The sequence below is a fragment of the Argiope bruennichi genome, chromosome 7 (assembly GCF_947563725.1).
Source record: "Argiope bruennichi chromosome 7, qqArgBrue1.1, whole genome shotgun sequence".
In the NCBI taxonomy this organism is placed as follows: domain Eukaryota; kingdom Metazoa; phylum Arthropoda; class Arachnida; order Araneae; family Araneidae; genus Argiope; species Argiope bruennichi.
In genome coordinates, this window is record NC_079157.1 from 18,258,421 (window position 1) to 18,285,581 (window position 27,161).

At 28.0% G+C, this 27,161-nt stretch overlaps 1 protein-coding gene across 2 annotated transcripts in view; it reads right to left on the reverse strand.

Moving 5' to 3' along the window:
* LOC129976279 (midasin-like) overlaps positions 1-27,161 on the reverse strand; it is a 263,355-nt gene that overhangs the window by 231,084 nt on the left and 5,110 nt on the right. For both annotated transcript variants that reach the window (XM_056089764.1, XM_056089763.1), the window contains exons 3-13: positions 23,217-23,301; positions 22,909-23,054; positions 18,574-18,681; positions 17,393-17,546; positions 15,808-16,020; positions 14,834-15,069; positions 8,544-8,658; positions 8,291-8,445; positions 5,446-5,623; positions 5,261-5,370; positions 2,377-2,528 (exon numbers count right to left, since the gene is read on the reverse strand). In XM_056089764.1, coding sequence (XP_055945739.1) covers positions 2,377-2,528; positions 5,261-5,370; positions 5,446-5,623; positions 8,291-8,445; positions 8,544-8,658; positions 14,834-15,069; positions 15,808-16,020; positions 17,393-17,546; positions 18,574-18,681; positions 22,909-23,054; positions 23,217-23,301 — 1,652 coding nt within the window. The remainder of the gene's footprint in view (positions 1-2,376; positions 2,529-5,260; positions 5,371-5,445; positions 5,624-8,290; positions 8,446-8,543; positions 8,659-14,833; positions 15,070-15,807; positions 16,021-17,392; positions 17,547-18,573; positions 18,682-22,908; positions 23,055-23,216; positions 23,302-27,161) is intronic.

Here is a 27,161-nt window from a genome sequence, read left to right on the forward strand (position 1 = left end):
TTGATAGATGTTTATACAATAGATACTAAATCTGTGTACTAAATTTTAAGTATCTAACTCTCTTCGTTTTGTAGTTATCATGCTAACTTATATTCGAACAGTTAGACAGACAAAAATATTTCCTTTAAACGAATGTTGCTGAAAATTTGATCGGAATCTACAAGTTTGGTGTGAAGACTGTATACCAAATTACATCCATCTAGCTCAAAGTGTTTTTGTGTTATCTTTATCACAGATGGACATTTTCCGAAAATGTGTTTTCGAATTCAAGGAGATACAAAACATGGAGATTCAATCTCGAGTACAAATTTTTTGAAGATTGCAATATTTTCTCTAAATTTTATAAATTGAAGCATTTATTTTAAAACAGTCATTCTTGAAGCCAGAGCGAGACAATATATCGCATTGCTTCAAAATGTAACAAAATTATGAAATGAAGAATTTTATTCAATAAACAAGCTTTACATTTTTTTTTTTTTTTCAGTTTAAATAAAAGCAAAGAAAGCATTTCTTTTGCCCCTTTTACTACAATTTTAACAGCTTCAGAATAATGTGATTCAATGATTCAAAGAAGCACTATCATTTTGAATTTCATTATAATAAAAATCTTTGTAATAAACTGTGTCCAAAATTAATTTCTCAGAAATTATTTTTTTTAAATTACATTCAACCAAACAAATTTTTTTTTATTTAAAAACTATTCTTTTTTAACCTTTAAAACGGCATTAATATCATTTTTATGCGATAATATGCTTTGGTTTTATGATTAAAACACATTAAACTTTTTAATTAAACTTTGAATTAAAAGTTTGAGAATTCTTTTCCTAGTGTGCATCTAATGCCCAAAAAATAACTTCCCAAATTTCATGCTCCTAACTTCAATGGCTTAATGCTGGGCGTTGCTCAGGACAAGACTTTATATATAAAGAGAGATTTTATTGGGAAAAAAATCTCTCTCTCTTATAAAATGATAAAACTAAATCCTGAAAGAAAAAATCTAAAAAAACTGTTTAAAAATATTTAAGTACCAGATAAAGAAGTTCCATTTTTTTTTTAGTGAAAACAAATTTGGCAAGATTAGTCCAAGAAATAAAAATGTTCACATTGATGGGGGCATTCAAAAAATACCACGGAAGATATCACAATCATTGAAAATTAAAGGCTTAAAGTTAAAATTTCATCAAACTAGATTTTAAGCGATTGACTAACGTAATTACGTACCGCAATTAATAATAATTCAATATATTACGCATTTTGCACTACCCCTTCCAGATAACTATTCCAGTATTTTAATAAATGACAATGCACATTGTTGAGGAAAAAGGGAGGGGGGAAAAACTAAAGAAAGGAGGGGGAAGAGAGGAAGGGGAAAAAAAGAACCATTAAGCATTATCTTAATATATGTTAGAACCCCTAGAATACTTCTTAGAATTCTTCCCCTTTGTTTTCTTTTTTGATACATCTGGTAAACAAGCTTTTATGACCATGATTTCGAATTACCATATTCAACTTATGGGGAAACAAAACAAGCAGTTTTCTTCACTTCGAGAAAATTAAGCACTTTTTAAGGACCTTTTCTGAAAATTAAGCACTTTTAAGGTGCTTAAAATTGGTTTTCAAATTTAAGCACTTTTCATGATGCTACGCACCCTGTTTTATATAGTCCCTCAGTGTAAATAGTTATATTAAATTTGAGGAAAAACATGTCAATATTATAAAATATATGATTACAAAAAATAACATCGTTTTGTGACTAAAATTGAATGAGTTAGAGATATTTAACCTAAATAGGGATCCTATATAAATTTATTTTAAAGGAACTGCTTTAAAAAATAACACATAGGTGCATAATTTGTAATTTGCAAACTATCATTTAAATGCTAACACAAGGTTTCAAATTTATCCTTAAAATAGTAATTTTCAACATTTCTTAAGTCAACTAGCTTTTGTCAAAGAATTTTTTTTTCTTTTTGCTGTTGTTTAAAATGTTACAGTGTCAAGAATATTCTATCAAGTGTGAATGATAGAACCAAGGAGTTGCGCAAAAAAGTTACAATTTGTAACTTTTCAGATACATTTATTGACTCGGAATGCATAAAATATTTCATCCCACCATTTAAAGAGTTTTTCCAACTGGAAAGTATGCATACCTGTAATGTTTAGAGACAAGCAATTGGTCCGTGATAACTTAGGGCATCATGTTTATAATAAAAACAATCCATAATAACTATTTTAAGTATTAAAAATTTAAATTTTCCAAAATTGATTTTTTAAAATTACCTTATTTTAAACTAATATAATTATGCATAAACATGTTTGAAAAGGTCAAATAATGAAATATTAATTTATACATAAATTAAATATGTTTTAACTTACTAATTAATTCAGCAAGGTACTGAACTATTGAAGTTTTCCCAGTTCCTGTTTCTCCAACTAAAAGTACTGGTTCTTTATGTTTCACACAAGTTGCTACTTTTTCTAACAATGCCAATGCTTGACGAGTGTGAGCAAAAGTACTAGCATGCACTCTTATTTGAAAAAAAAAAAAAACATAATTAAAATATTTTCAATGCACATTAATGTCAAAAAATAAACTTTAATACTCAACAGATATATGAAACTCTAACTCTTATCTTATTATTGAAAGACTGTCACAAATTACATATTATGACAGAATTATATAAATATTATTGCAATAAAGACATGTTTTCTAAAAAGGAAAAAAAAAAGTAATGTTTTCTAAAAGAAAAAAATTCTGCTTATTGATGAATTTACTTGTTTATATAATGCTAAATATATATAATACTAAATTATTATTTATATAATATATTAGTTATATCATACTTAATTTATTAATACTATGCTAAATTCCCTATAAGAAAAAAAAATCACCTGGAATACTTCCCTGTTATTTGTGAAAAATCACAAGGACTTGAAAAGGGAGTGTCAAAAAAAACAAGAAAAAAACATTGTCTGTTGCTACATTTATTATAGAAGTTATTATTGATCAATCAGAATGTTAATCAATTTTAAATTTTTTATAAAATTTTAAGACAAGCTTTTTATTAGGAGATTATGCTAGTAATTATATGACATAACCGCAAAATGTCCACATTTTTATTTTGCATTCAGTTATTCAATTCTCATTTAAGAATTAAAGATATAAAATAAGAACATTTTTTTTTAAAATCACTGCATGCATATATATATATATAATGATGAGGACAAAGTGTACTACTTTAAAGAACAGCTTAATTCAATTTCTTCATTTTTCAAGTAAAAAGTTCCACCTTCGATATAATTATTTAAAATTTTTTGTCCTTAAACTATGAACCAGAAACACGAGTATTATCCTTTCAGCACCAAAGCTAAGATAAAAAAGAGGCTATATAAAAAGATTTTGAAATTTCATATGTTTGTGGAAAGACTTTTCCAAAATATATATATGATATGTAGCCAGCATTTTCTTTTAGCCATGTGATATTTACATGTCTAAAAAAAATTATAAATTACAAAAATTAGGACATGAAAAGTGTGAGAAACCTCAGATGCCCTTGCAATTCAGTGGTTAGTCTTTCTTACATTGGATTTTAAATAATTATAAAAAGAAATAATCTGAATAAGCTAATTATTTGAAACTGCTGCCCATACTGCTTGCATGTGAATATGTGCGTAATAATTTCCAATAATAATCTCCACATCACTAATTGTAATTTTAACTTCAAAATTGCATGGACTAATCTTTTTCCTTCAGATTGAATAAGCTGAATAGGCAATTACTTTTTTGAAACTCAATAAATCTGAAATACTTTTTCCTAGTCGCTCTTTAGCACTTTCCGATTTCCTATTTGATTCTCTCTACCACATTTAACACACCTTGACGAAATATAAAAACTGGATGATTTTCTTGAAGTTATAAAGTTTATGAACTCAGATCTCTCTCTCTCTCTCTCTACATATATATTGTTATGGATGTCCCTTCTTCCATCGGGGTTCTTTATTTGATGGTCAATGTAGAATTAATCAGCCATTTAGTAGAAAAAACAGACGAATTTTATTTACACGAAGAACACGAGTACACAGACGAGACAAATACAAAGACAACAACTATATACAGCCGAGACGTACACACATTACAACAGACAGTAGCCCACAAATAGTAATTCGTAGTAATAACAACCACAGCACACAAAGAGGCCAAATAGAATTCAGCAGGAAAGGAAATCGTAGCTTCACTCTACGGTCTCTCCAAAGGGCTGAAATTCTCCACTGTCCGCTTTAGCTCTATCTAGCTGCCAACACACTACTACAAGACTGGTTACTCCATGCACGACACGAAAATGCTTCTACAATAAATGCCAGGACTCAGCACACAACTCAGTTCAGCAATAGCTTGGGTTCCACACAACGCTGGACTATTCTGCCGTTGCTTCGTTTTCCTCTCAACGACTCGTTATTTGTCTTTGACTCCAACTCCGGATATGATTCCAACTACGATTCCAATTCATTGCATTTTGAGACTGCCGGCCTTTTATAGTTCCCGGGAGAAGGGCCAAGAAGGTTCGTGGAACAATCAGGCGTATCTCAATTCCTACTGGATTGTTAAAATTCTCAAAATTTCCAGTATATTTATTTTGTCGCCAAACTCTGAGATCACTGACGTGGCACCCGATCAGCATCCAACAGGGCTCACCATAAAACGGTCTTTCTTGCGATGAAACTATTCGTACTGGGAAGCGCATCACAGGTTTGTAACAATATATATATATATATATATATATATATATATATATATATATATATATATATAATGCTTGAAGAATTAATATACTTGTTCAATTGGTTTTCTAAGGAAAATTTCATAAAGTGCAAATAAACGGAAAGTGAGCTTTTTTTTTTTTTTTTTTTTTTACAATTATGGATTAAATCTGTATTATCAATATATTTCTACCATATCTAATAAAAATATTTTGAGATAAAGATGATTAATATCTGTACAGTATAATTAACTATATGATCTATGGTAAATTCACTTTCATTTAATTGTAACATATTAAATCAAATTATTAGTTTTTCAACCAGCTAGAACATAAAAAGTCATCCCAAACAGTTTCATCAATACTGATAGGAATGAAAAAAATCGTTCTTCATGCATTCAAATGCCATCATTTTAAAAACATTCGGGTGTGATATAATCCCCAGTAAATGGGGGCTAATCATGCTTTGTAATCTTTCTTTTAATATATACATAAAATCATACCTTGTAAATTTAATTTCACTTGGCTTCTTTGGAAGACAAATTTGGCCTATTAAAACTGAATCAGAAGAGTTCTCAATATTTGGTTTATGCTTATGAAAGAAGTAATCACCCTGGAAAAAAAAACTTTAAGTAAATGAACAAACACAAAAATAAACTGTATAACCTGATAAAGGAAATAAACCAACCTTGCTACGATCAAGACCAAAACGATCACAAATGTAATGTATATATCTTAATTCGTGCTCAGGATTTGGTATGTTATCAGCCAAACAATCTATGGCGTGTCTCAGAGCATTTACTTTGGTTTCGTCTTTTGTCTTGTTAAAATTTTCAGCAATTCTATTGCAGTATTTTAATAAATCCCTACAAAAAACAAAGATCAAGTAAAATACTTGTTTATTTCAAACAATTAGATCATAAAGTTACATTACTCTAAAATATAAAATATTGATTAACACTCAGAAATACACTTAATAAAAGCAGACCCAGAGAAAGAGCTAAATATAAACACAATAATAATTTCTAATATTTGCCCTTTAACTAAAGTAAAAAAATTATATGTTGAGGAAAGTCGGTGCTTATAAAATTGAAAGCCTGTTAAATCATTAAATATGCAATAAGCAATAGTAAAAATAATTTTTTAAAAATAAATATAATACATATGTAACTGTGTTGTGTATAATGTGAATATCACAATGTGAATAATTTAATACATATTGTTTACCAATGGACTTTAAAAGCCTCCACACTTTTGTACATGCATTAGGATGAGTTTAATTCATCAAAATAGGGGTGAGAAGAAAGATGAAAAGAGATGTTTACATTTAACAATAAGGTAAAAAAAGGATTGCTCTCGAAAATAAAATAAATTTTAAATTAAAAACATTCAATAAAAATTTCATATAATTTTTTTAATAATATTTTAAATATTCAATATGTTTTAAACTACAATTGCAATAAATATTTTTTTAAAAAAACACGTTATTTTGTCACAGAAAAAAGAAAATTCCCAGACAATGAAATCCTCCTTTAAATTAATCTTACTTAGATAGTAAATGCATCTTCAAATATTATATAGTTCAGCAATTTGATGTGTAGGATTGGGAAATAGGAGCAGATTATCTGACATTATTAATATCAAAATGGTTCTAAAAAAAATTTCAATGACAAATAAAACCAGCAGGAATGGTTACTTCAAAATTTTCTTCAACACTCTCAAAAAAAGAATTTATTCCTCTCCCAATACATATAATTATGGATCTTCGTTAAGGCAATGAATGCCTTGAATGGTTTGGCTTTGGCATAAAAGCCAAGATGTTGACTGTGCTGCTCCAACCAGTGAATTAAAATCATAGCAATATAAGAAAATTAAATTTTACTAAGAGAGGTTATAAATGATATTTTAACAATATATATATATATATAAAGTAAGAAAATAATGCCATATGGATTTTTAAAAAAATCAAAAAGATTAACATGAGGAATTTTGCCAAGTAGAGCTGATAAAAAAATTGTAGATGTTTGAAGAAAATTGCAAACATTGAACATTGAAGCATAGGCAATCAGACAAAATATAGGGAATAGACTTGGCATTTGCATCATGAAAACATTGATGGTTGTCTTCCAAGTAAAAGATGAAGATGAGTGAATCTAGTATGACCAATGTGTAGACATGTTAAAAGGTATCTGCGTTTCTATTTTTTAATGAAGACCAAGACTGTAAAAGTGGTTTGATACCGTGAAGTTTGTTCTCTATCTCAAGAACCCACTCTGTTTGCCCTTTCAAGTAAACAACCATTGTGTTTTTTTTTCAATCACTCACTGGTAAAATCATATTTATGGAGGCAGTTGCCAATTTGCGGCCTTGTCGGCTTTTTCATTGACTAAAATTCCCACACGCGATGGTACCCAACAGAGTGAAATAGTAAAACCATGAGAATTCAAGTTATTAAAAATATCTAAAACTCTTAAAATCCAAAGATGGTTATGAAGATTGGGAGAAAATGATTTTAGTGACATTAAAACATAATAAATTTTTTAATAAATTAATAAATGTTTTTTGCAAGTCATGAGAAATTTCCTCTAATGCATATAAAATAGCAATCACTTCCGCTGTAAAAACTGAGCCTTGTAAGGTAATAATGAATAAACATTACAGATCATAGATCTTTGGACATGAATTAGCATTTTACTGAATCTATCATGCAAATATATATTATGGGCACTTTTTTCTGACAGATTGTAACCAAAATTTGACAGGGAAATACAATTGTAGTCTACAACCCTTCACTGCATTTCATTGATTTAAGTAAACACATTAACAGCAGTGGCCATTTGTCAGACCATCTGCTGGTCTACAACAGATTTGGTTCAAAATTTAATAAAAATTTATATCTTAGATTCTAAATTTGTATATCACATTTTATTTACCTAACTACAAATTTAGTCATAAATCTAGAAACCAAATTTCATCTGTCTATCTCAAAGTGTATTTGAGTTATTGTGTTTCCGGACAGATAGACATAATGCAAAAATCTGTTTCTCAGGCTCGAATGGTCTGAAATGTAAGGATTCATCAAAATCTTGAGTTTGAATTTTTTAATACTTTTTCTGTATTTTGTATTAAAAAAAGACCAAAAAGTGGTTTAAAACTTAAAAAAAAAACATACAATTGACCAATTTTCCATTATAAAAAGTAAACCTTTTAACTTGTAATTATAGGAATTTACTGCTTATCATATCATAATTACACATTTAGATGCCCAAATGTTCTAAGAGCTTACTTTAACCATAAAACCCTTACTTATAATTATGAAATCAACTTTCTTAGGAAGCACAACAGAAAATTCCTTCATTGACAGCCAATTGATATTTTTAGATTCTATATAACTTATGAATATCATATGTAAAGCATTCATAAAGGAATTCAGTTTCAACTTAAAAAATACTGACATAAATATGAAATGAATCCAAGATAACTTTTATTTTCAAAAGAGGAAATAATATTAAAAAAATTTATCATGCACATACCTCAATGTTAAAGTTCTCCCAAACTTACAAGAATTATTCATAGATTCAGGTGGATGGGTGGTTTTAGCATCTTTTATATCAAAAAGATGTTTATTAAAAGCAGACAGAATTTGAGGAGTAAAAATCTTCAGCACAGGCCACTTAGAACATATAACCTACAAATAAAAAATATCCAAAAATTATAAAGTTGAAATTAAAAAAAAAAAATAAAAAAAAACGGATTTCTAAAACAAAAAAGAAGAAACTTCTTTACTTGAGTAAGCTCATCATCTGATAATGACTTAACTATCAGCTTTCTCCACTGTTTGTCGATTAAATCAGCATTCTTCTTCACTTCCAAATAACATCCATAAGATCCAGTTATAAATCTAGAATGAAAACAATAGCAATTGTCACAACTTTAAATAATAATTCATTAACAATCATAAAATTATTTTAAATTCTAAAAAAAAATTTAGCTAAAAAAATCAAATATCAGGGGAGAAAAGAATGTACTAAACTTTGTCTGAGATAAAGTTAACTTGACAATATGAAAAATCCTGTATTAGACTGCCATACTCAAAAATGACAGAGTTCATGATTCTATGTATCGACTATGTATCTGTTCGACTTGACCACTGTCAGTGACAGATTCCTTAACTATAGATATGGAATTTTTTACAAAAAGTGAAATACTGCTTTCAAAACATAAAGGGGAACAAGGGTATTGCTTATAATGAATTTAAAAAATAGGAACTTCAGAAATACAAATTTAAACTTTATATATATATATATATTAATTTTAAATGGTAAAAACATTTGTGCAAAAAAAAAAAGGAATTAATTACATCCCTCATTCTTTCATTTTGTTATCATAAAAGATGCCCGAAATCGTCCAATTATTAAAATACCAGCATTCAATAATAACAATATTTGAGCTGTGACTACTTAGATACTTGAATTAAATTACAAAATATACCGAATTACAATAAAATTTCAAATTATGCATATCATATATATTTATATACATTCTAAAAAGACAACGGTCAAGAGTCCTTTTTTTAAACTATGTGATATATGGTGAGTATGTTAAATATTTAAGTTATATTATACAGCACAGCTGCAAGTTTAGTATTCTCTATGAATGATTTTCCATGGCACAATTCCCGATTGTATGAGCACACCTTTGAACCGAATCAGTCTACTAAATTCTGAATTCATTATATTTTACATGCTTCCTTTTCAATTTTATTTGACAGAAATTTGCTTTTGGTTCATGTTTCTGCTATTTTAGAGATTCTTCAAAGAGACAGAATACAGAAGAATGTAAATGCACTCAGTGTTTCATAAAAAGCACAAATTAAAAAATTTTGTACAAATTATTGAAGAAGAAAAGACTGCATAGATGGTCTTGAAGCTGTGGCAGATTGAGATGAGTGAGGATAGAACCTAGGACCTTGTGGTTCACAGTCCAATAACATGTTAACAAAACAAAAGCAATTGCTTGTGTAGCATACTGTTAACTGGCTTATAAGCTTTCACCACAGACTCTCCCTCCAGTAAGCCGGAGGTGAGACGAACGAGATGGCTGTTGAATGGTGATGTTTTAGCTGTTGAGTATAATGCGCCTGTACCCATTTGAGTAGCGCCAACCATTATGGCGAGCGCATGTGAGTAAGTGGTTGCTGATGCTGTTGCTGCGTCAAGTGAGTCTGATGACTTTGGGTTGCTGCGGCCTTTTTGTGTTGCTGCGTCAAGTGAGTCTGACGACTTTGGTTGCGAGTAGATGGCGCCACAACAGCTGTATGAAGGTTCATCGTCCGAGGTCACCAATGTGGCGAATTAATACGAGCGAGGATAGAACCTGAAACCTTGTGGTTTGCAGTCCAGTAACATGATGACGATACAAAAGCAATTGCTTGTGTAGCGTAGTTGTTAACTGGCTTATAAGCTTTCACCACAAAGCTTTATTGAATATATTTCCTTGAAAATATATGCAATTCCATTTATTGTAATTTATTTATCAAAAGAAGAATTTTGCATTATGCATTCACTATGAAATTCATTTTTTCCTTCATATTCCTCTTACTGAATGATATCTTTGCAAAGCATTCCGTTCATTGCTATTGCATTCATAATAACATTTAACAAGAAAAGCATGGTCATATTGCCAATTCATAACAATGAGAACTCTGAACAAACAGACTCACTTTTACCTGGAAAATCAAATGGCATGTAAAGAATATCTACATAAATCATTTGCTTCTTCCTGCCGTAAGCCAAATACAAGCCACGGAGGTTTTGCATAACCCACAAACAGTTTCATTTCAGAAACAATTAAACACATTTTAAACTGGTGTCTTCATGTCTTATTTTGATTAAATATATTGCATACAGTGCCCTTTCCCTCTTAGTAATAAGTTTTAAACTTTTTTTTTGTGTGGAAAAGAAATTTTCAAAACATTTTTTAAACTATTACCAAGTTTGATAACATTTGATTAAGTAGTTTTTCTTTTAAAACCATTTCAAAGCGGAACTTTAATTATAATCACCCAGTATTTAAAATCAGAAAATGCTAGTTATACAGCTGCTTCATTTTCATTCTTTAATATTTTGCATTTCCAATTTCATTCACACTCTTACTCTAATTTAAATTTACTGAGAATGATATTTTAATTTTAGTTTGTTTTTATTTCTCTCAAGTTCTAACAAAAACTTCATATTTTACTTATATTTGTTCTTTTCTGCCTTTAATTTTGTATCCATACAAAAATAGAGAGGGAAAAAATAAGATATTGTAAATAATTTCAAAAATAGTGGTATTTAGGAAATTCCATCATATGAGAAAGGAATAAAAGTAAAGAGAAGTCAAAGCACATATACTAATTAAATTGTAATAAAGATCAGCACCAAGAGAGATGAATTGCTAAACCTTACATTTCAAGAAAGAGAATTAACATTTCTTAATTGGCATGTATCAAGATCAAATTTCAATTAGCATAGTCTCAAAAAAGCAGAAAAAGAATCAGTAAGAAATTGACCCTGTTTTTATGAAAACAGATTTTTTTTATTACAGAGAATATTGAAGAGAATTTATAAAAATTTGTTATACTTATTTTACTTTTGATAAATAAACTTTATAATTAGATATTTATAGTATTATTTTTCAATTATATCATTTTTATTTCTAACAAAGCAATTTTTACTGAACTTTAAATATAAAAATTTTCAATGTATGGGTCACAATAACCTGACCATTTTATATGCATAATAAACGTGAGCAGAACAGCAGGTTCATGATCCTTAAAATGCTAGATTTATTATTATTAGATTATTGAAAACTTTCACATTTCCTTTTGTTTCAAATTGCTCAACATTTTTTAGAACAAAAAACAAAACGCTTTGATTTAAAGTATTTCTTTAAATTTATAGAATAATGTGGCTATAAATAAAATTTCTGCAATCATTTTCCTATATGTATTCCTATCAATTTTGAAATCAGATTGTAAGATTTTTTTGAACGAAAATGGCGACACGGAAAGCATTTCAAAACTAAACAAACGGATATAAACAGGAAATTTTAAGATACTCAAGAATAAACAATTAAAATTACAAATAAATTTAATTCTTCAAAATACTAAACCAGGAAATTCAATATTCCACAGTTAGTTCAAAAGTTAGTACCTTTTTATTCATACATAAAAAATAAAATGCAATCACTCTCTTCAATAAGTAGTCACAACAGGAACTTTAATTTTTGTCTCAGAGTTAGAACTCATTTTTTTATTTTAATTTTAGAAATTGAATTAATTTATAAATCAATAAGGAGACAGATGATTCGATCATTAAATTTTAGAAGAATGTCTGAAGGATTCCAACCATTACCAATACTATGAACATGCAGAGAGTGGAATCATGCATACACGGAAAACATGATATCCTTTTAAATTGTAGAATTAATTTACGTACTCCCATGGGTCTCTGAATCTGAATTAGTACCAAAGGTCAATTTTAGTGGAAGTTACAGCAATTAGAGTTTAAGAAACATGAGAAAAAAAATTTGCTAACATATAATTTAAAATGAAATATTAAGAGATTTTTTTTCTAGTCACTTTCAAATCGCTCAAATTATTTCCTATCATTAATAACTTTTCCTAACTAATTAAATCTGTTAGTAATAAAAAGTTTCTGGCTTGTCGAATAAGTAAATGCATTAGCTTTATATTAAATTTCAGTAATTTCCTTTTCCAAGAGAAATTACTTTTTTCCATAAAGATATCAAGAAACCAAAGTCTATCTCTCTTTATATCATTGACAACTATTTCTTTCACCATTTGTTTCCCCAAAAGTAGGCGACATTTTGAATGGACTGATATTGCAGCTTTCTCATTTCTTTAATAATGTTTACCGAATGGATTCTGCTAGATTGCTTTATGTGATTATAGACTGCATATTGTGAAACATAATATATTTTTCAATCAAACTTCCCACAACAATATTTTAAATTACACTAAATTCTCTTTTAATAGGTGCTTGTGCATGAGGAACAAAAGAAAGTCTTCAAAACTCTCCACATCTTTTTAAATTTATGATCCTCAAATCAAGTATTTTTTAAAAAACTCATTATGCACTCATTATATTTTTACAATAAGCTATTGAAAATTCCTACCATATATTGCTTTTGCGACATGTAAGTCTTTCAATAATTTGCCCCTGCTTATGCCTGACCTCAATATATTGATTGGAGAAGAAGATACATTGTTTAAAAAAAGCATACTGGCTTAGAAATTTCCAGAAAAATTTCAACTGCAAAATTTCCTTTTAAAGTTTCAAAAAGCACAACTGTTGTTTTATTAAAATCAGTATACTGTAGACATAAAAAGCAATATTTTATCACATCTTTATATATTTGAAGAAAAGGCTTAATAAGCTCTGCTATAAATATATGCGATACCAGTTGAAAATGTCTTGCAACTGCCTCATCGCATACTTCCTAATGAAGGTTATCACCTCTTCCTCTACCATAAAGTCTTTAAGCCATGAGATCGTGAATGCCATGAACACAGTACACAGTTTTGTATTTTCAGAAACCCCATATAGAAAGGGGGGGGGGAAAGAAATTAGAAACCAAAAAGTTTTGAGTAAGCTTCAAAACTTTTTGGCCATCCAATTAAGTTCAAAATTTATTACAGAACTTCAATTTTAGAAACAAAATAATTTAGCCAATTTCATTGATCTCTTTTTTTTTTCTTTTTTTCTTTTTTTGTTACTGTGTTGACATGCATACGAATATACAGACAGACAGACGGTCAACTTGTTGATGGATATTGTTCAAAATTTTGATATTGATTCATATTTTAGATGCTATAACTGAGAACCATACTTATTCATATAGCACTTTGAAGTTATCCTGCTCAATCGTGTTCAGACAATGAGACAAAAAAAATGGATCTCGATCAAAATTTGGTTGAAATCTGCAAGTCCAGTTTTAAGAAATTATAGCTCAAATCATTTATCGAATTACCATGTTCACAGATAAACTTAATGCCAAAAATGTGTAATAACGCAAAATCTTGAGTTCTCATTTTTTGAAGATTACAGTTCTTTCTCTTTGAATAGCTTGTATACAAAAAAGTTAAAAAAAAAAAAAAATTGCTGATGAAAAAAGGAATTTCATCAGCATCAATTTAATTTTGATACTGTTTTACATGAGTAACAAATGACTTGCAAGTAATTTTTGAGTATCAAGACTATTTTGCTTTCTTTTTATGTTTGGAAGCCTTAAATCATTCAGTATATTCACTTTTAAAAGTCCATAATGAATCAAATGCACATAGTGTTAAAAAGTTCTAAACTTTTGCACAAAAAATAATTGAAATAAAAATACATAAATAATTCACTAATGGAAAGTCACTAAATGGCATTGAAATATAAGTAACAAATTATTTATAAGAAAGTAATCACATGCAGAAAAGCAAGTATGAGCTGAAGTTAATGTTAACGCGTAACATGAATACATAAAATGATTTCTAAAAAGAAAGGATTTTACCTTTATCCAACCAAACAAAAGGAAACAAAAGAAGAGTCAAGTAAATGAAAAGGATGTATTTTCTTCATTCTATCTGAAAGTCCCTGAACTGCTGATAAAACCTTTTTCACTGACTTCTGAATTCATTAATTTCATTAAACATTGAAACACCCGACATCATAAAGAAAACACAACTTATATCGCGTAGATCCAACACGGTAACCTAAATTTTTTTACCATCAGAAAAAAAAAATACAACTGGATAAAAAATAAGCATTTTTAAAGCTCTGATATAAAGACCATCAAAAACAAGCCGATTTTGAAAGATTTTTTATGACACTACGCCCCCTGACTTCAACCATGAAGCAAATTAATTGTGATATTTTGTTTCTTTATTTATTCTCTCTGTCATTGTCTTTTATTTATAATGGTTTCAGATGGGCTTTTTTCAGAAATAAAATTTGTATTATATATAAATTGTTTTAAATAAAAATTGAAACATGGAAAAAAAATAATAGTAAAGAAATTATAACAACCTTTTTGTGGCAAATAACTGAAATCCTGGAGCTGCTTTAACTGGTTTTGGATGACCAGGTAAAGTAATAGATCTAGACTGCAGAACAGGAATTAAAAGTGAGATAATATCCATTGGAGCACAATCAATATCCTCTAAAAGCAACCAATGACCTTCAGTCATGGCTTTGATTAAAATACCAGGTTTCCAAACAAACTGCCCTGGAATATCTGTACACACATGAGCACCCAACAGCATCTGAAAACATTAAACAATAAAACCATTCAATAAAGTGGATCAGGATATATATATATAACATTGCAATCTTAACAATACAGTGTTATCAATCATTCATCAAATATTATTCATAAAACAGCTTTATCAATGTTTGTTTGTTTAAATTCTTTCTGGAGTTTTTGAAAAACAGGAATAACTTTATAAATTTAGTATCAGAGTTGAGAAGAAATTTGATACCAATGTTTTTGTAACTAAAGAATTAAATATATGAATAAATTTCTCTAAGCATGATCATGAATTATCTTTACTTTTAAAGTTTCCAAAATGAATTTCTATTTAACAAAACTAATTTCTATTTAACACGTCTTAATAAGAATTAAAGGTACAAAACAAGTACATAACATTTTGCAGTAGACAATATAATATTTTAAAATGAAAAGCAGTCAAACTTTGTGAAATTAAGAAAATATAATGATTTAGAACGATCAAGCTTGTTTTTTCTATAAATTTTCCGTTATTATCTCAAAATTCTGAAATATATCGCTAAACCTAACATGAAAGACATTTAATTTAAAAAAATTAAATTATAATGGGAACTACTAGCACTATCATATTACATGGGTAAATATAATTATTTAAAAATCAATGTGACATATTTTTAATTGATTTTACTACTTTTTATATGCATAACATGCATTTAAATAACCCACAGAAAACAATTTTAAGAAAAGATGGACATTTAATCTCAGATTAAAATACCTTGCTATCTACATGATCACCAAGCTGTATTTTCAGAAAATTTTCCACGGGACGTCTACCAATCAATGAAGCTATTTCTTGAATTAGAGATGTCTTTCCACATCCAACAGGGCCTTGCAACAAAACAGGTTCTGAAGATGACACAGCCAATGCTAGGGATTTCATTACTTGTGAAGTGCTTGTAACATAAACAAGTTTGGAATCGGTTGTAACCTATAAACCACAATATGATTTTAGTACTAGAAATGTTTGATTCAATACATATGCACTGATGATCGAGCAAAATGAACAAATACTTCCTTGTTAAAATTTTGCACAAAAAATGAAATTTTTCATATCACTATAATAAACAATAAACAGAAAATCTAGGTCACAAATATTTGAAACTAATTTAAGACTATCGTTTAAAATGAAAGAGATCTTTTTAGACAGAATTGCAAAATTGTGAATAAAAGCCATAAAATCTGTAAAAAGGATGAAGAAGCTGCAACCAGCTTTAGAAATTTTATTTTTAGGACAATGAATTATTTTTAATTTTGTTTTGAATTAGGTTAAAATTTAGTCTTTTTTTTTCCAATTATTGCTGGTTACCAGAAGAGCAATTAATTGTTAGGGGTTGACTAAAATCTATTGAATGAATAATTCATGTATTGTTAATTTTTCTCTTCTATTCTGAGCTTTTGTTAGACAGCAGTGTTGGATTTTAATTCAGATAACCAAAGAATACAACTTTTCTATTAGTAAAACATAGGTTCAACATTCATCGTGAAGAATGAGACACTACTAAAATATTATTTTATTTTTAAATCCTGTTGTTAAAAAAAAAATTGATTTGAAACATCCGGTCTTATAATCCTTTCCAGATTCTTTCTAGCCCATATATAAGTTACAATATTTCTAATTCCACAATTACTTTAAGAGCAAATGCATATATTTTTAAGCTGTCAAAATCAATTTCTTACCCCAAGAAAAAAAAAAAAAGAAAAAAAAAAAGATGAAATGACAAAATTTTACAAACTATATATAAGTTGAAAATCTCTAAAAGGATTAAAAGATACAGAAAGGGAAATTATCGAAAACATATCGCATAAAAAGCTGATTTGTTTAATATTACAGTGGGTCAGGTTCAGCATGTTATGGTGTTTTGATGACGAAGTTTGCTTTCCAGTCACAGGGCATTCTGAATTTTTTAATATTACAGTGGGTCAGGTTCAGCATGTTATGGTGTTTTAATGACAAAGTTTGCTTTCCAGTCACAGGGCAAAATTAATGTGGAATAAATTTATTCACAATATTAAAACATAACAAAATTATGACCTTCAAGCTGTACCTCAGCTGAGTGCATATCCTCTTACCAGTTTGGAGTGAAAGAAGAGAATATAAAAATACATTGCAAGTCTAATGGAATAACAAAGCATCCCTAGTACATACGTTCAACAGAGACACAACTTACAGTTAACAATTTTTGATTTGCATTTGAAGATTAATTGGTATTCACTAAAATATATTTTTGGAGAGGAGAGAGGAGTGCTCTGAAAAAAGATTAAAAATTTTATAAGTAAATTAAATTTTTAAAAATACTTACTTCAGTTTCATTAACCTTGCTTAAAAGAACACCACACACATTGACAGTTAGTCTTACAACATCTGAAAAAATTTCTGGTTCAAAGTTGTAAGAGAGCTGCATCTGTCTAGGATCATATGATTTTCGATTCCAAAATGTATTAATTTCAAATGCTCTAAAAATAAAAAAAATTAAGAAATTTGGATTTATTTAAAAATAAAGATTATAAGTTAAAATTGTTATATAAATTATAGACAAATATTCATAAATATATATAAATAATTTATAATAAATAATATAATGAATATATAATAAATAAAACAATGCATATTACATTACATATGGAATTGTGAGTTATAAATTTATAAAGCTTTAAATTTATTCTTGAAATATTTTTTTAAAATTGATCATGAAATGTATGATTAAAAATAATATTAAACGGTTCCATCCAATGAACGATTTGAAAATATGATGTGTGAAATTTGCATTTATTAAATGGAAATGTCAAATTACAGAGAGAAAATGCTAAATTAACTATTAGATTTTCAAAATGGGGAATATCCAAAATTAGAAGTGCATTGAATTTCTAATTTTTAAATTGACTGCTAATTAAATATTTTTAATTCTTATGAAGCTAATTAGGAAAGAGAATCAAATTGGGAAACAAAAGATTAACCTAATTATATAATAAATAATGTCAATAGAATATACCATCACAAATTGTAAACCAATACAAAGCTCTTTTCAAGAAAAGGAGTAAAAAAAAGTGGGTTAATTTTTTTTCTTTTAAAATATTATGAAATCAGAAGAAAATGCTCAGATCAATATTTCATAAGTATTTTGCATAACTATGATCACATATTTGAACTAATTTCACATATTTTTATATATTGTATTCTAATTAAACTAATAGTGATCTTTATTATCACTTTAAAATTTTAAAGCTAAAAAAATATCAAATTTTTTTTTTACTCAACTCTTTTAATTCAACTTTTAATAGATATAAGGAGTCAACAATATTTCATAACTGACTCCACATTTCTGAAGTAATATTTCATAAATGATTCAGACAGTTGATATAAAATATTTAGAAATTTCTTTTTCAAAAATACAAGTTTCAAATTATACTCAAAAATTTAGGAACAAAATTTAGATACCAACATGGAACAAATTAAACCTGTTAAAAAATAAATAATACTTACTCTCTGGCACAAGCTGCATATTCTTCACGTGACAAATGTTTTTCAAATATTTCATATAAATTTGAATCTTTAATATTTGCAACATGACCAAGACAGCGATGTGCATACCTAACATAAATAAATAAAAAAATTATGAAAACTGCTGATTTAAATGCAATTAGTAAATAAAAAATAATGCATATGTCCTATCTTTCATATTAATTTTTCAATTCTTTCATTTATTTATTCATGATGTGACAAAAACAATGTATTTGTAAATTAACATTCAAATAGTTTGTACAATTTACAGTATTAAATAAATATGGATAAATTCAGAGTATTTGAATTCTGACATATGCTTTGATAATATAAGGCAATATTTGTAAAATAATGCAATTTTTGATGGATTTGATTCAATAATATAAAATTTTTGCTGATAACCCAATTCCCAGAAAATTTTTCATATGCCTAAAACATACACATGCTGTATCAAAAACATGTTTTTAAAAATAATCTGAATATATATAAGATAAGTATTTAATATAAAATCTTAATAAAGAAGAACTACACACTAAAACCCTGAAAATTCTTTATGATTTGCATTGCAAGGAAAGAAACTCAGAAACTAAGCGCACTTAATTTTATGGATTTGTTGCATTTTTTTATGAACTCCATCAAAACCTCAATAAATTACATAGTCTTGATTTTGATTCTTAAATTTGTTGCAATTTTTCCAAAGTATAATTTAAATATGGTATAGATCAATCTTATAGTAATATTGATATATCTCTGTGATGAAATGAAAATTATTCAGATTTAAAAGATAAATATAAAAGACAAAATGAATATTTGATGTAATGAATATCCATTTTGAAACTACTTGAAAGCTACAGAAGTAAAATGCTTTTTTTATTATTATAAGATATAGATCATGCTCTAAAATTACTTTAAAGCTATCAGAGACAATCCTTGTTATCCTGAAGTACAAATAGTTGACAATAAGGTCACTCAAACTAACAAGTCATAAATATTCTAGTCAATGTTCTTGGCACTGTGATTAGAGAATTATTAGGGATAAAGATTTTCTCCACTAAAAAACTAACATATAAGCGAATTTGATAAAATTAAATGTGTTTTTGTGGCTCAAATGTGCCTACAACACATGATGCTTAATCCTCATTAAAATATTTAAAATTAACCAGTCCAAATACACAGGGGACTTCCAGTGGTATACCTTCTTAAATTATTGTTCTAATTCTTAGTGGAGTTATGTAAATGACTTTGAAGTATCGGAAATTGCAGGCATTTAGCATTTCTTAAATTTAAAAAATCTTGATCTTAATAATTTAAAGTACATTTAATTAGGAATTTTAATATTGCTTAATATTTTATTATCCTATTTACTAATGCATGCGTATTTAGAGTAGGAAATTATAAAGGAAGATGGAGTTGTAAGATACTTTTGTAACTGAAATGGTGCTGTAAGTGTAAAAATTTTAAATACACTTTTTGGTATTAAGACTTTGATTTCATGTCCCTTCAAACTCAAACATAAAACTTCTTCGTATGGTCAATATAGCTACTGTGGACAGACTTAACAAAGGGTAATTAATCAGTTGAGAATCCAGCAACTGAAATTTAAAACTAATTTGGGAATCAAATATAGATTCTTTCTTTCTGAAATATTCTATAATTTCTACAAATACTTTTCTTTACAGCTTACAAAATGAAGCATCTTTAATTAATAAGTTTGAGATGCAGAAACATTTCATGATTCTAACTGTGAAGAAAGTTTGTCAAATCTCACATTTTGAAATTTGTAAATATGCCCCCTAAATGCATCATTTTAATACAAATATAGAAAACTTAATGCAACAAAAATGAGCTGAAATTTTGTTTGTCGCCATAAAATAGTCTTGACCTTCAATTTATGCCAAAATTTAAGTATGTTAATATTTAAAAATCTTTGAACTTTAATTTTAAAATTTTTCTCCATATTAAAAATTTTGCCATGTTAAATACATATGGAAGATGTATAGAACATATTATATTTACATAACAAACAAAATTTAATTCAATAACTTTATAAGATAAGAATAAAAGTGCCAAATTTAAATTTAGCATTAGAAAATCACATTTTTGTAAACCTATAATTTAGAAACAAATAGTCTAAACTAATGAAACTTGGTTTCTAAGAATACCTTTTGACGTAGTTTTAAATTTCAATAAGAAAAAAAGAGGGTTGGTTTTCTCTCTCTCCCTCTCTTTTCCCCCCTCCATTGGAAAATTTGAAGTTTGCTCTTATTTAAATATATGGATAGTTCCTTACAAAATTTTAAATTCAAAAATCTATAAAAGTTTGTTAAGCCCTTTCATAATGAAACCTTTTTTATAACTGTTTGATGAATAAGATGGGTCACTACATTTTTTTTCTCCTCACAACTAATGATATCCACCAAAAGTGGTTAAAACAGACAGTCTATATATAGAAGAATATTTTTAAAAAATAATTGAATAATTTTGGTCAATGAAGGAAGAAAAAAAAACTGTCTGATAAATAGGGTCTTTGTTGAATTTTGCACTCAACTTATGATTTAGATTTTTGGTGTGAAAAATAAATATGCCCTTTTCAACATATAATATCAAACTGTTCCTCGTTTTGATTGCTCCTTCAGCACAACTGCATTCTACAAAATCCAAAATTTATTTTGAAATTCCCATTATCCGAAAATTTGAAATATAAGTCTCTTTTCTTACTGGCAAGCCTTTAAATAAATAATACACATTAAATAAAAAAGAGATTCAAAATCCTATTGTATCAACAACTAAAAACATTTATCAAGAAAGCTTTAAGTTCTTTTTGCATTTCAACATTCAAGAAATCAAGAATTTCCAATTTATTGATGGACTATTCAGTGAGATAGATCAAATTTTTCTCAAATCCAATTTTTTCTTAGAATCACAAAAGTCTCATTAAATATCTTTGGTTGAGGAATGACCTATGAAAGCTGAAACCATATATCTAGTTTCAACCTCTTTGTTTTCCGTTCCAAAATAGAAAGTGTGAATGCATTTGCTTTGTTTCAAGGACTGGACTAATGTTCATAAACATTAGGCTGTACAATTAAAATTAATCTCTTAATTAGAATAATCTGAATATATGAAACAATGCCAAATTCAAATGTACTCTTATAAGAGCTAGAAAAATAAACTTTCCCACACTTCAAAGATCATTTTAGTTTTACATCTAAGTATTGTGAAGATATTAAGTGTAAATCCCATAATATTATCATTTCTGAATGCTGGACCAATTGACGATTTTTTCCTTATATGATAACTAATCTGGCTACATCCCCCTTTTCCCCCTTTTTTTTAAACTAAAAGATTAGCGAATGACAGTTCTTCCATATCAGTACCTCTCTTTTGTAGATGCAATTCTCAAGGCAAAATCAAAAATCCAGTTAAATTATCGTGAAAGTGTGCAGCTTCACTGATTTAAATTGAGTTGCTTATCCGAAACAGGCCTTTAGGTTTGCACCCGATTATGCCATTGGATCAGGGATGGAGGTCAAAACATCAGACTTTTACATTTAAATAATTGGTTATTGATCTCAGATGTAAAATTTCAATTGAAAAGCCTAGGAAATAAAACTGTAGAATGACAAGATAGTTTAATTATATTGGAAATCATTTTTTAAAGCTAATTTTTAAAAAAGTTTTTAATTTTTTTTCCCAATAGATAGTTGCTAGAAAAGATAGTTAATTCCAATTAATTAACAATTCCATTTAAAAATGTGTTAAAACTGAAGGAAATATAATTAAAATTTTAGACCCATACCTGCCTCATTTTTCAAGAAATTCAGCAATGACAGAAAAAAATAGTTATCAAAAAATTACTACATTCTATCTAAAATTCGCTAAAAAAAAGTTGTTATACAACTTGAAATGATAAACGTTTGATTTCAGAAAAAAAGTGGTGAAAATAAAATACGGGAAAGAAACAAATATTTTACTTAATGGCCACTGGTCCCTAGAAAATAGGAGTATTAACGGGCATAATGATCGTTGGAAAATTGGAACTTATTGATTTAGACAAAATATTATTCTGAAATTTAATTATCACTTTTTTTTTTTTTGAAAAGTTGATTATTAAAATGCTATTTTAAATCAGCACTATTAGAATAATTTTTTTCAGTATGAAATGAAAAAAGTGAAAGTACAATTTGGTCATTTTTCAAGGATTTAATTTTTTTTAAAAATCAAGTACTTTTTCAAGACACGGAATATAGTAAAATAAAATGCAAAGAGTTTTCAATTACAATGGGAAAAATGGAAGATACTAATATTCAAACTTACCATCTTGCTCTGACATCAGAATCTTTTAGAAACTGGACAATAATACTCCAAGACCACAAACCTTTGAAATATGATGCATCATAAATCAAAAAGAGATAGCCAGCTTTTAAAAGCTGATATAGCTGTGGTACGTTACCACGAGAAGTCTAAAACAGAAAGAATATTATATTACTTTAATATGTTGATTATGAAGAGTGTTTTGAAAAAATCTAATAACTAATGTTGACAGTCAATTTATTAATGATGATGAATTAATAAAATAAAAGTAAATATTTTTCTTATAAAACACAAAATGAATGTGACATTACTTTTTGTTTTTTATTTGGAGGTTGCTCAACATTTTCATATCTCCAAAATAACTGCCTTTTCTTCTCAAAATATGTCCTTGTGAACCTAATAAATAATTACAAGAACAAAATGCAGTTTTGAAAATAATTTATGAATTTATTAAGTACAAACAGAATGTAAAATATTCAAATTAAAATTAAATCATTTGTTAACATTAAATTAATGTTTTTTATTTAATTAAAATACAAAACCTCAAAAACTAAAAAATAAATTGGGGGGGGAGGGCTTTCTCTGCAATCTAATATTGAAAAAAAAAGCATGGTTATATTCCATTCTAAATTATAACATATAAATAGAATCACAGATTGCACCAGAATGATGTGTCATGCTAAATAAACAAAAGCATACTCTAACTATTTTATATAAGAAGGTATATAAAATTGAATGTTGAAATGAAAAGTGTAATAAAGGAAACTTTTTAGAAACACAAAATAATAAATAAAAAATATTTGATGTTTTCGCCAAAAAAACGATTTTTTTGTAGTCCCCTATCTAAAATATTATTAAATAAGGATTGAAACAATGAGCAGGAATTAAGATGTTTCAAATCCAAGGAGAATAAGTGCATGTACTGAACAAAAATTTACTATAGTTTGGACACAAACAATATAGAATGTGGAAAAGATACAATGATGTTGTTTCTTGAGAATGCTGGAGAAAGTATTTTTTTAAATATATGTACAAACTTACTATTTTAGGCAAGATATGAAACATATTCTTATGAAAAGTGGACTGCTTAAATGCAATATATCCCATGTATTTATTTTTCAATATATATTTGGGCTTAAAAAACCCTTAAGCTTTTTATTAAAAAAAAACAATTAGATCCTGAATATGAATTCCCCTATCTTAATTTTTAGGCATGCATTCTTATGGTTACGTACTTTATTTAATTTGAATTTATTGCAAGCTAATATTCCATCCAAAAGGCGAATTTTATCCCTTCAGCTGTATGCAATGATTTTTCTTAACCCCTTCATATAGAATGACAAGTCTGACTCGTTTATGGAATTATTGAATTTTAAATTTTAAATCTGCAATTAAGGGAAAGTATTAAGTAATTTAAAATACAAAACTCATTTGAAAAGCATCATTACCTCAATACCCTTATATTATTCTAGGGATTAAAATAACAATAATTATCCAAAATAAGATCTGCCATCTAATTAGGAAGTTAAGTAAATTCGTATGTCAAGGTGTTAATGTGTTATTTATGAATAACTATTTTAATCGTCTTTTTATCAAGGCATCTTCATTCAGAGTCTATTAAAAATTGAGAAGCATCTGAAATTATATAGTTTTTGCTGCAAATAGTAATTGTGTGGTGGATTGTTATGGACGAGGATAGAACCTGGGATCTTGTGGTTCGCAGCCGAGTAACAAGATCAAAATACAAAAGCAATTGCCTGTGTTTCATAGCTGTTATCTGGCTTATAAGCTATTACACCACAGTACTCTCCCTCCAGTGAGTCGGAGTGAGATGAATGATATGGCTCTTGAGTGGTGATGTATTAGCTGTTGAGTGTAATGTGCCTGTACCCATTTGAGCATTTGAGTAGCGCCAAGCATGTGTGTGAGTGGTTGCTGTTGCACCAACTGAGTCTGACGACTTTGTGTTGCTGCGTCATGCGAGTTTGACGACTTTGGGTTACTGCGTCATGTGAGTAACGACTTTGGGTTGCTGTGGGTAGATGGTGCCACAACAGCTGTACGAAGGTTGAAGGTTCATTGTCCAAGGTCACCAATGTGGTGAATTGGTATGAGCGAGGATAGAACCAGGGACCTTGTGGTTTGCAGCCGAGTAACAAGACCACAATACAAAAGCAATTGCTCGTGTTTTGTATCTGTTATCTGGCTTATAAGCTTTTCACCACAAAAAACAAAAACAATAAGAAAAAAGAAAGAAAAACGACATGTTCCCTGATTACATAGTCATAATATTGAATGTGCAGACTGAAGAATTTAGGTAGTAATTTATTTAACAAATTTATTGCATATTTGGATAAACTCTTTTAGTGTAGCTAAAAATATACCATATCACAAATTTTATTATTATTATTATTTTGTCATCAACTGCAGTCGGTAATATTTCTTTTGTGTAATACTTGTAGCCTGATAAATTAGATTGCAAAAGAAAACTGATATTTTACTATTAAATAAATTTAATTTACAATTATACATTTTACTTACTTCAGTGTTTTATAATAAATTCACATATGTGGCTACAGCAAAATAACTCTTTTTAGTATACATATTCACAAAAGTGTCAAAAGCAAAGAGTGTTTTATTAAATTTAGTTTAACATGAACTAGATCTTAGTCAGACAATTCTCATAGGAAATGAATAAAATGAATTTATCAGTTCGTTACCAAGGAAGTAACAATTAGATGAATAAGATGACAATTAATTTAGAACTTGAATTTGAATGATGAAATATGGAAAACAACTCTATCATCCTAGTCATGAATAATATAAAAGTTTCAATTTCTCTAATAATTCCACTGGCAAGTAATCAAAGTGCATAATGAAAACAGTTTTTTTCTATAATTTATGATAAAAACTTAGCGAATGACAAAGATTAGTCGGGGAAAATGTGACGTCTTACTCACTTGCCAGCTTATAAATTACTCTGCTAAATAATAAATTATATGCTATATATATTCTGCTAAAGTATAAATTAAATGCTGACTGAACATTATAACATTTAAATCAGATGACTGAGAATTTGGACTTCATATTGTTGACATTTTATCGCATTGAATTCTTTGTTGACAGCTCAAAATTTTTTGACAAAATGCGACCTTATACACATGTCGCCTTGTCAGTTATATTTCCAAAAGTAGTGCAAATTAAAAGTTTGATGAACGACATTTGAATCAAACGTCTGAAAATCTGTGGATACAGTCTTAGACATTTATCACTTTCAGCTCATAGTCGTCCGCCCTAAAGTTGTCGGCAGAATGTAATATCCTATTCACTTGTCGAATATATTGCCAAATCTAATGCAAATTATAAGCTAAATGAATGACATTTCAATCAAATGTCTGAAAATCTGCAGATTTTACATCTTCGGCACTCAATACATTGAGTTCATAGTCGGCCAACCAAAATTTGACAGCAAAATGAGAATATCACCTTGTTGATATCATATTCACTTGTTACCTTGTCAGTTATATTGTCAAAAGTTGTACAAATTATAAGCTTAATGAATGACATTTGAATCACATGTCTAAAAATCTGCAAACTTGACGTCTTCGACATCCATTACATTCAGTTCTTAGTTCGGTGTATCAAAAATTGTCTACAAAATAAAGTAAATTATTGACCTACTGCCCTATTAATTATTTTGCCAAAATAATTAATAGGGCAAATTATAAAAAAAACTTTAACCGTTACTTGAATATTTTAACTGCTTACAATATATTAACTTTAAGGTGAATTTTAAATAATCATATTCGATAATGCGCAACTCTCTATGACCATCCTATCCTGCAATAGTGAACACTTTTGCTGACTAAACTCTCAATCTCTTGCTGACGGGGGGAGGGGGTACCGCTACTGCCGCGTCTGACTTCCGATACATTTCTTTCAATTTAAAATTCAAAATATATAATTAAATACTGAGAAAACTTCAGTATGTTTAAGTGCAACAACAACAACAAAAAAATCATGCACCCAAAAAAAAGTTATCACTATTATTTTCTTTAAGAAAAGTTTGAAAATTTTCAAGAATTTAAATTTTAAAAAATTATTTCTGAATAGCACAAATAAATTCATACTTTAAAAAATTAAAACTAAGTATTGCTCGAAAAGACCATTTATAACAATTATTGTACAACTCCAAAGAGACAAAACAAAATTTCAATATAAACAAAGCATTTTGATGTAGATCAAGAAGTTCTCAA